Source organism: Urocampus carinirostris, chromosome 8, assembly GCF_059441175.1.
Source record: "Urocampus carinirostris isolate Australia breed hairy pipefish chromosome 8, RoL_Ucar_1.0, whole genome shotgun sequence".
Lineage (NCBI taxonomy): Eukaryota > Metazoa > Chordata > Actinopteri > Syngnathiformes > Syngnathidae > Urocampus > Urocampus carinirostris.
In genome coordinates, this window is record NC_142356.1 from 22,093,391 (window position 1) to 22,104,377 (window position 10,987).

A 10,987-nucleotide genomic window follows, 5' to 3' on the forward strand; every position below is an offset into this window, starting at 1 on the left:
TATAGACACCACAAAATATCCTTAAACCCCTAAGTAGTGAAGATGGTATTATTTTAAAAGTATTGTTTTTTTTTATATATATATAAGTTCTTTAATTTTGATCTCCAGTGTAAATTCATAAATTTGTGACTATCCCTGTAGACTTTTAAGGGTGGCTTGTTTTACAATGGATTGCCATGACATCGACATCACACGTCCTTTTTTTATTTAAAAAACTGTCAACACTAGTTCTGATGCAAACCTGCCACGTCAGAAGTTTGCAGATGACACTGCTATCGTGGGATGTGCCAGAAGTGGGCAGGTGGAGGAGTACAGGAAATTGATTCAGGACTTTGTCCAATGGAGCAACGCTAACCACCTGCACCTGAACACCTCCAAGACCAGGGAGATGGTGGTGGACTTCAGGAGAACTAAAACTCACCCGGTTCCTGTAACTATCAAAGGAGAAGGTGTAGAATTTGTCCAGACCTACAAACACCTGGGTGTGAAGCTGTACAATGAACTGGACTGGACTGCCAACACAGAAGCTCTATGCAGGAAAGGTCAAAGCTGACTGTACTTCCTCAGAAGGCTGTCGTCCTTCAACATCTGCAAAAAGCTCCTACAAATGTTCTATGAGACTGTTGTGGCAAGCGCCCTCTTCTATGCGGCAGCGTGTTGGGGAGGCAGCACCAAGAAGAAGTATGCCTCTCGTCTTAATATAATGGTGAGGAAAGCGAGCTCTGTTGTGGGCACAGAGCTGGACAGCCTGACAACAGTAGCTGAGAGATGGGCACTGAAAAAGCTGCGGTAAATCATGGACAATTCACCACATCTGCTGTCACAGTCTTGTTCCACGGACAGAGGAGATCATTTCTTCCTCATGCCATCAGGCTCTTTAACTCCACTCGGGGGAGTAAAAGCCCACATTAAACCACACCCCCACATTGCATATTACCCTATTTTTATTACAGTGTGTATTTTATGTAGCACTTTTTAAATACTCTATATCAACACATTACATTGGGTATTGGGTATTTATGTATTGTATTCCTTTTACTTTATTATTGTTTTATTTTCAACACAAGGATACTGCTGGAAGTGTGAATTTTCATACAGGGATGAATAAAGTATCTATCTATCTATCTATCTATATAAGAGATTCTTCTCTCAGCTCTGTCAAATCTTTCAGAAGAATAACAATATTAAAGTCTATTATGTTGTTGATCCTTCAACAGCCAAGTGATGATGTCACACATCTAGCAAGCCCTATCGGCCTCTCTAGTGCACTTTAATTGGTTGGCACACACATAGCATCCCTATCTTCTTTTCCCAGGACCACCATTCACAGCTCAACTGTTCCACTTCACTGGCGTGACGGCCCGTTTCCAATAGTCTCATTGAGAATTGTTTCAGATGATAGCAAATAGGCCGAATTAATCCCACGAAAATGAAATTGGTTCTATGATGGTATGCGTGTGTGAGTGAGGGTGAGTTTTTGCGGATATTGTGCCATAAAATATGATTCTCTTTCTCCTGGAGATGTTAATGTCTGCAGTGGAGAGGTTAGTAAACAATTGACGGCAGACGTTTTAAAAGTGAACGTCTGTGTTGTATTCAATTGGGTTTCCGATTCTCTTCTGACCTTTTGCCTTATTGCTGTCGTTCACCCATCGTTTTTTATCCTTAAATTGGATAATGTTGACATAAAAGCGCAGTCTCTTGTCAAAATGTGATACTATTATCAGAGCATTATTTTCTCTTCACAAAAATAACCCATCCATCCATCCATCCATTGTCTTCCGCTTATCCGAGGTCGGGTCGCGGGGGCAGCAGCGTTAAAAGGGAAGCCCAGACGTCCCTATCCCCAGCCACTTCCTCCAGCTCATCCAACGGGACCCCGAGGCGTTCCCAAGCCAGCCGAGAGACATAGTCTCTCCAACGTGTCCTGGGCCGCCCCCGGGGCCTCCTGCCGGTGGGACATGCCCGGAACACCTCCCGAGGGAGGCGTCCAGGAGGCATCCTTATTAGATGCCCGAGCCACCTCAACTGGCTCCTCTCAACGCGGAGGAGCAGTGGCTCTACTCCGAGTCCCTCCCGGATGACTGAGCTTCTCACCCTATCTCTAAGGGAGAACCCAGCCACCCTGCGGAGGAAACTCATTTCGGCCGCTTGTATCCGGGATCGAGTTCTTTCGGTCATGACCCAAAGTTCATGACCATAGGTGAGGGTAGGAACGTAGATCGACCGGTAGATCGAGAGCTTTGCCTTTCGGCTCAGCTCCCTCTTCACCACGACAGACCGGTACAGGGTCCGAATGACGGCAGACGCTGCACCGACCCGTCTGTCGATCTCCCGTTCCATCCTACCCTCACTCGTGAACAAGACCCCAAGATACTTGAACTCCTCCACTTGGGGCAAGACCTCCTCCCCGACACGGAGGGAGCATACCACCCTTTTCCGACTGAGAACCATGGCCTCGGACTTGGAGGTGCTGATCCCCATCCCGGCCGCTTCACACTCGGTTGCGAATCGCTCCAGCGAGAGCTGAAGATCACGGGCTGAGGAAGCCAACAGCACCACGTCATCTGCAAATAGCAGTGACGCAATGCTGAGGCCCCCAAACCGGACTCCATCCCCGCCAAGGCTGCGCCTAGAAATTCTGTCCATAAAAGTTATGAACAGAATCGGTGACAAAGGGCAGCCCTGGCGGAGCCCAACCCTCACCGGAAACGAATCCGACTTATTGCCGGCAATGCGGACCAGACTCTGGCACCGGGCATACAGGGACCGCACAGCCCGGATAAGACTGTGCGGTACCCCATACTCCCGAAGCACCCCCCACAGGGCCTCCCGAGGAACACGGTCGAATGCCTTCTCCAAGTCCACAAAACACATGTAGACCGGACAGGCAAACTCCCATGCACCCTCAAAGACCCTGAAGAGTGTATAGAGCTGGTCCAGTGTTCCACGGCCAGGACGAAAACCACACTGTTCCTCCTGAATCCGAGATTCGACTTCCTGGCGGACCCTCCTCTCCAGTACCCCTGAATAGACCTTACCAGGGAGGCTGAGAAGTGTGATTCCCCTGTAGTTGGAACACACTCTCCGGTCCCCCTTCTTAAAGACGGGAACCACCATCCCAGTCTGCCAGTCCAGAGGCACTGTCCCCGATGTCCACGCGATGTTGCAGAGGCGCGTCAACCATGACTCGCCCACAACATCCAGAGCCTTAATGAAGTCTGGGCGGATCTCATCGACCCCCGGGGCCCTGCCACCGAGGAGTTTTTTGACAACCTCGGTGACTTCAACCCCAGTGATACGAGAGCCCAACCCAGAGTCCTCAGGCTCTGCTTCCCCAGAGGAAGACGTGCCGGTGGAATTGAGGAGGTCTTCGAAGTACTCCACCCACCGATTCACAACGTCCCGGGTCGAGGTCAGCAGCGCCCCATCGGCACTATACACAGTGTCGATGGCACACCGCTTCCTCCCCCTAAGACGTCGGATGGTGGACCAGAATTTCCTCGAAGCCGTTCGGAAGTCGGCTTCCATGGCCTCGCCAAACTCCTCCCATGCCCGAGTTTTTGCCTCGGCAACCGCCAAAGCCGCATTCCGCTTGGCCAGCCGATACCTGCCAGCTGCTTCCAGAGTCCCACAGGCCAGGAAGGCCCGATAAGACTCCTTCTTCAGCTTGACGGCATCCCTCACCGCCGGTGACCACCAACGGGTCTGAGGGTTGCCACCGCGGCAGGCACCGACTACCTTGCGACCACAGCTCCGATCAGCCGCCTCGACAATGGAGGCGCGGAACATGGTCCACTCGGACTCAATGTCCCCCGCCTCCCTCGGGACATGGGCGAAGTTCTGCCGGAGGTGTGAATTGAAACTTCTTCTGACAGGAGATTCTGCCAGCCGTTCCCAACAGACCCTCACAACACGCTTGGGTCTGCCGGGTCGGGCCGGCATCTTCCCCCACCATCGAAGCCAACTCACCACCAGGTGGTGATCAGTTGACAGCTCCGCCCCTCTCTTCACCCGAGTGTCCAGAACATGCGGCCGCAGGTCCGACGAAACGATGACAAAGTCGATCATCGAACTACGGCCTAGGGTGTCCTGGTGCCAAGTGCACATATGGACACCCTTATGTCTGAAAATGGTGTTCATTATGGACAGACCATGACGAGCACAGAAGTCCAATAACGAAACACCACTCGGGTTCAGGTCAGGGGGGCCGTTCTTCCCAATCACGCCCCTCCAGGTCTCACTGTCATTGCCCACGTGAGCGTTGAAGTCTCCCAGCAGTACGAGGGAGTCCCCAGGGGGAGCGCTCTCAAGCACACCCTCTAAGGACCCCAAGAAGGGTGGGTACTCCGAACTGCTATTTGGTGCATAAGCACAAATAACAGTCAGGACCCGTCCCCCCACCCGAAGGCGGAGGGAGGCTACCCTCTCGTCTACCGGGGTGAACCCCAACGTACAGGCGCCGAGCCGTGGAGCAATTAATATGCCCACACCGGCTCTGCGCCTCTCACCACGGGCAACTCCAGAGTGGAAGAGAGTCCAACCCCTCTCGAGAGGACTGGTACCAGAGCCCAAGCCGTGCGTAGAGGTGAGTCCGACTATATCTAGTCGGAATTTCTCAACCTCACGCACCAACTCGGGCTCCTTCCCTGCCAGAGAGGTAACGTTCCATGTCCCAAAAGCCAGTTTCTGTAGCCGGGGATCGTCGCGCCAAGGACCCCTCCCTTGGCTGCTACCCAGCTCTCTGCGCACCCGACCCCTTTGGCCCCTCCTACAGGTGGTGAGCCCATGGGAAGAGGGTCCCACGTCGTCCCTTCGGGCTGTGCCCGGCCGGCCCCCGTGGGTAAGGGTCCGGCCACCAGGCGCTCGCCAGCGGACCCCACCTCCAGGCCTGGCTCCAGAAGGGGGCCCCGGTAACCCGCGTCCGGGCGAGGGAAATCGAGGACCAAAGTTTTCTCTCATCATTAGGGGTCTTCTGATCTGCGTTTTGTCTGGCCACTCACCTAGGACCTGTTTGCCATGGGTGACCCTACCAGGGGCTTAAAGCCCCCGACAACATAGCTCCTAGGATCATTGGGACACACAAACTCCTCCACCACGATAAGGTAGCAGATCAAGGAGGAGCAAAAATAACCAAAAATGTACCATTTTACTTCTCATTTTTTAAGGTTTTGTGTATCTAGCTCCCTCTATGCGAGGCAAATGTTATGTAAAATAGATGCACATTTCTCAACCTACAAGTATTTTTAAAAATGCACGTTTTTTCACTTATATTTCAAAATCAATATTGCTTTGGTTTTGTTGAACAAAGTGTTGTTACCACTAGGAAGCACTAAGTTATATTTAACATCGTGTCATGATTACTAATCTGACTCAGCTATGCCCGCTCATTTGGCCCCAACTGCCTCAGGTTCTGATTGGCTCCCTGTCAGTATTTGAACCCAGTCCTGTCTGTCCCCTTTTGTCCATCTGTCTGCAAACCTCAGTGTATACTAGGCAAGCCTTTTTCGACCCAGACTCCCACCTGTCCCGTTTCTGCTCCCGTCTGTCTCCGGCTACGACCCGTTTTGATCCTGACCACGTCTGCTCTCTCTTCCCGACTTAAGCCCCGTTTTTGATCCCGACCACGTCTGCTCTCCCATGCTGGCTTGTGACCCGTTTTTCCGTCCCTGACACCGCCATCGCTCGCTGTGGAAGATCCACTTCTGTGTTCGGATCACAATCTTGAGTACGAGAGCGACTTGCTTCCCAAGCCTAGCGAAAACCGGATAGTGGGCGCAGGCCTTCTTCTTTCCTTTAATAAAACTTGTGAGAAAAGTAACGCAATTGGGTCCTGTTTCCGTTCTGGTCCTGACACATTGTCCCTTTATAACAAACGAATCTCTTCGGTTTGAGTTATTATTCATCAGGCAACACAAGCAGGAGTTTGCTTAAAAATAACCAGTTTTTTGAGCAATAGTATTTCCGAAACAAGTAGGGATAATAGGTCAAATTGAATAAGTTGTAGATCAGTCCAAATCAGGTTATTTTTGACCCAATTGTTTTAAGAATGGTTCTTACAGAGGGATTAAAACTTTTCGCTTGCAGTCAAGCTAAAGCAACAGTAAATGGTGATTTTATTTATTTGTTTACAATTTTTTGTTTTCTAAATTCTAAGATCTCAGAAGGAGTCGGCATCCTTGGTTGTACTCTTATCAAATGTTTTGAAAGAGACTGATGAAAAAAGGTGATAAGAGGCAAGAGGAAAGCAATCCAATTTGTCTTAATTACTGGTGATAAGGATGAATGGAGATTCGTGAGCGTGCGCGCGCGATCACGCTTTGCACGCCTGTGCAGATTAATTATACCTCAGGGTGAATCAATAACGCTTTTATTACCGCACATAGTCAATATCCTCATAGCCCTGAAATGAGACAGCCAAGTTCCCTTAAGCGGTGTGTGGGGCTTTATTTTCTTTGCACATTTATTTTATAAATCCACACAGACATCAAGTCAGTTAAAGTAGGAGCAACTTGTGAGTCTTTGGTCCACGTGCCTCCTTTCTAATTGAATATGAGCGACGCAGACCAAAGCAATCGCCGTCTCTCGTCATTCCTGCTCCAGCTGTTATGTCGTGTTTCATTTCATCAGTCTGCGCGCGATGCATGAAAATGTATACGCTTCAAACTCGATGGGAGAGTGAATCACCGCCGAATTCAGAAAGTGACAAAGGCAAAGCGGATGAACGCACTAACATGAATTACTCATTTGATTCGGCCTGCTGTTCAAATTGTCTTTCAACGTACTTCATCCTTACAAGGGAGTAAAGTACATTCATCATTTCCTGGTTCAACGTGTTTTCAAATGCTGACAGATTTGTATGGAAGTGGAAATCGGCACATACCTTCATAATTGCCTCGTGCTATTTATTGATTCCTTTATATTGAGATGGGTTATATCATGAACACAATGCCGACACTGTCTATACCTCTATGTTTTATGGTAATGACAAAACAATAAATACAAATTAAAAAGATCACAGTAAGATTAACTGGCCACTTATATCATAACTAGAGATGGTCCGGTCCAATCCAGGGCAAAATATTAAATCATTATTTATTGTTTTATTGGCAAAAAAGATCTAATCCATAGATTCAAACAATGACTCATTTCCTTAAATTCAAGTCGCGACTTATTCTTTGTTGACCCCACAATTACTTCTTCGTGTTCGGAGGCTCCTTGTGTCAGACTGAAAGAAAAGCTTATTGCAACTTTATAATGAAATAATCACACACTCGTCTGCATGCTGAAGTTACTCGTAATACAGCAAGTAAACCGGCTCTTTGTCTTGGGCGAAACCAAGAGATCAATAACAAGTTTATTACATGCACACAGAGATGGGTAGAGTAGCCCAAAACTCACTCAGGTATAAGTACCGTTACTTCAGAATAATATTACTCAAGTAAAAGTAAAAGCAGTCATCTAAATACTTACCTGAGTAAAAGTCAAAAAGTACTAGGTGAAAAAAATTACTCAAATACTGAGTAACTGTAGCAACGTCATATTTATTGATTTTTTTGAAACAACCAATCAGATCATCAAATTAGCAAAGTCCATCCAATGTACTCCATTACTACCCACCTCTGCATTACTACCCACCTCTGCATACACATTTAATTATCTTTTCATTTGAGAAAAAGATTGGGATCGAAATCTACCAATGCACAATGGTATGTTTATCAGTATCAGATACGAAAAAAGTAGTATGGAGTCATCCTTTTGGTGAAAGCACACAAATAATTTGTCTTATAAACAAAGAAATATGCTACCTCATTAACTGAGATGTGTTTATATTTTAATTTTGTGTTTTGTTTTTTTTTAGTTTATCTGTAATACTATTTATCAAAAGGAGAAGTAATGCTTAACCCGGCAAATGAAGGATATTTTTGCTTTTCTGTACCATCCTTCTCATTAGTAGTGTTAGAAAAAAAAGGTTAAAATAATATACCATTTTAAAAAAGCACTCAAATGTCTTGACATTTCTTCCAAAGGGTTAAAAAGGTTTACGTTTCCCAGTACAGTCATACCCAGTCAAATAAAGCGAAAACTGATAAGACAGGAAAGGAATTTGGAGGACGGTGAAAAAAAAACAAGTCCAGTAAAGAGGATGGTTGTGGGGTAGTACACATGCACTTCAGAACACATTTAAAAATGCAGTTTTTTTTTCTTGATAACTAGACGCTAAATGTAATAACAGCTTTAGGAATGACTAATGTCGTTGTGGATGAGTGGTTACTGCATCAACCCCACAGTTATAATGTCCCTGGTTTGAATCCACCAGCCTCCTTATTCAGAGTTTGCATGTTGCCCCCAGGCCTCCGGTTACCTCCCACATTTATAAAAACATGCAGGGCAGATTGATAGGTGACTCCAGAGTGTTTCTAGGTGTGAATGTTCGTATATCTCTGTGTGCCCTGCATCTGACTTGCACCCAGTTCAGGGTGTCCCCTGCCAACTCCCAAAAATACAGCTGAGTTGGGCTCCAGGACCCTTGTGACCCAAATGGGGATACGTGTTTTGAAAAGTAACAATATTACTACCTATTATTTTTGAAGGCATATTCAAATGGATTAATACTAAAATTAATTGTATCCAAATAAAATGTGGAGTCACAACAATCGTTCTTTTTCATATGTGCAGAACGTCCACAGCCGCCCAGGAAGCTGGCAGTTCCTCAGGATGGCGTGGAAGCACGTCGACTTCGCCTCCATTGGGTGACTGGCAGTTCGGGCTCCACGCCCGTGAGGTACTTCACCATACAAATCAAAGAGCTGCCGGATGGAGATTGGATCGCAAATGTGGAGGATGTCCCACATAACCTGACTGTCTGGACTATTGACAGGTAATGAGATCAAATCTAACACCTTTTCATATGTCATCTCTATCACTGGTGATCTAGAGGTTTAGTGTTGGTGCTCTCACCTGGGTTCGGGTAGGATGCTTTGCGATTCTGATCGGCGATGTTTTTCGATTGGTCAGTCGTTACACGAATATAGTAGTAAAACCTGGTGTAGTATGCTTTTCCAATCATATCCACCGTATTTTGCGTTAAATAAGGTGCACTGGGTATGAGCTGCGCTTTCAAAGTCCTAGCCAAATTGGGGTTTTTAGGAGGCCAAAGATATGGTAAACTTTTTAAGTGTTTTCTTTTATAAACTTTGATTAAAGCTTCAGTTTTTAAGTGCAAGCAATGACAATTATAAAGCGCTAAGATTATATTGCAAATCATTGGTTTGTGTTGCGAGTTATTGCTCATTGTTTGTACTCGGAAGTGTTCTGTTCCTCAATATGAATAATGTTATGATTACTCTTTGCTTATTAATGCATTCACCTTGCACCAATGAGTAAATAGAGATAAGATACTGTCTCCCGACAGCATTTAAAAACATGCAGTTATTATTCCAGACCCTTTCCTACTATTTACAAGCAGCATGATTCTCAGTCGCACCACAGCCTTGAAAGAAAGTGATTCATTATTTTTTCTTCAGAGCTAAAAGTGGATGGAGGAATCATAAAGAAATATGTGTGTGTGTGTGTTTTATTGTGCAGGTTGAAACCTTTCACTTCGTATAAGCTGCGAATGCTGGCCACTAATGATATCGGAAGCAGCGTCCTCAGCAAGGAGACGGATGCCGTCACAACCTTACAAGATGGTGAGACCATGCACAATGACGAAAAAACCTGTCTTCTTAAAAATGAAATCAAAGAAATCTGATGTGGTAATATCAATTCTACATCCATTCGATTAACCGTAAATTTGTGACTACCGAGCGCTGCCGATTAAATTTAAGAACAAAACTAAATGTTATTTTTGTACAAGCCGAATACTTAAGATAGAAACTACATGAGTGATTACGAAAACAAGTCATTTTTTTCTCCGGCGACGAAAAAAAACACGAATGAGAGCTGTGTCGGGTAAAATATGAACCACATATTTTGAGACGAGAGCGCCGAAACAACCATACTGTGGAGAATAGCTTCAGGTTGCAACACAGACATGGTTGGTGTACTGTTGTCATCGGTGGTTTAAGTGGTAACGGACCAAAATGCATTAGCTTGCCATTGTTCCTCGAGGATTAAAGGAAACTCCAGTGACCTGAAAATGACTACAATAATACTGAAAGAGAACACAAGCGATTTTGATAGATAACTTCCACTGCTGTTTAATTCTGATGTATAAATTGCGGACTTGATTTCTGAGTGAAAAATCTGAAATATCTTTGGTGCGTAGTCAATATTGAATAAATTAGCATCACACCTTCTTTTGGTTCCTGTTTATCAACACATTGTTCTTCATGCTGGCGCCTCCACCTTCTCACCATTGATTTATTTATTACAACTTAGCCGGCGGTAGCTCAATGTTGTTTATCAACTGCCAGAGTGATTGTTTTTCACTTAAATGCCACACCATATGCTTTTTTTTCTAGTATTTTCACAGTTGAAAAAGGTTAGTACATTTGACTAATTTACAATAATGAAGGTTGGGATGAATCATACCATGCAATTGGACCTCTGTGAACCACTCATTTAAAAATAATAATAAGAATAAGCTTCACCCAAGCTAAAGTGGCAGTGCTTAAATTATAGCAAAAAAGTAGCAAGTTTTAGTCCGGAAATTACCATATGTATTTTACTTGGTTTGTCTTTTAGCTCCCGAAGAGCCTCCTGAGATCCTCTCAGTCAGACCTTCAACGACAACCTCCGTACTGGTGCAGTGGAAGGTAAATGTTGCAGCAATGTATTTAATTTATTGTTACATTCATTTTAAAAATCATGTAATTAGTGTGTCAACTATTAAATCGGGTTTTTGCTTCCGTGCATGTTATGACATGCTTGGAAGCAATTAGGGCTGCTGGAGGAAAACCAGCACCCGCATGAAGGGAAGATAAGGTCCCCAAATGAAAACCAGTAGTCATTATCACAGAGCAAACAGAATATTTAATATGTG

At 45.5% G+C, this 10,987-nt stretch overlaps 1 protein-coding gene across 2 annotated transcripts in view; it reads left to right on the forward strand.

Moving 5' to 3' along the window:
* sdk1b (sidekick cell adhesion molecule 1b) overlaps positions 1-10,987 on the forward strand; it is a 421,825-nt gene that overhangs the window by 371,719 nt on the left and 39,119 nt on the right. For both annotated transcript variants that reach the window (XM_088341980.1, XM_088341981.1), the window contains 3 exons: positions 8,680-8,881; positions 9,589-9,692; positions 10,690-10,760. In XM_088341980.1, the coding sequence (XP_088198106.1) occupies positions 8,680-8,881; positions 9,589-9,692; positions 10,690-10,760 (377 nt within the window). The remainder of the gene's footprint in view (positions 1-8,679; positions 8,882-9,588; positions 9,693-10,689; positions 10,761-10,987) is intronic.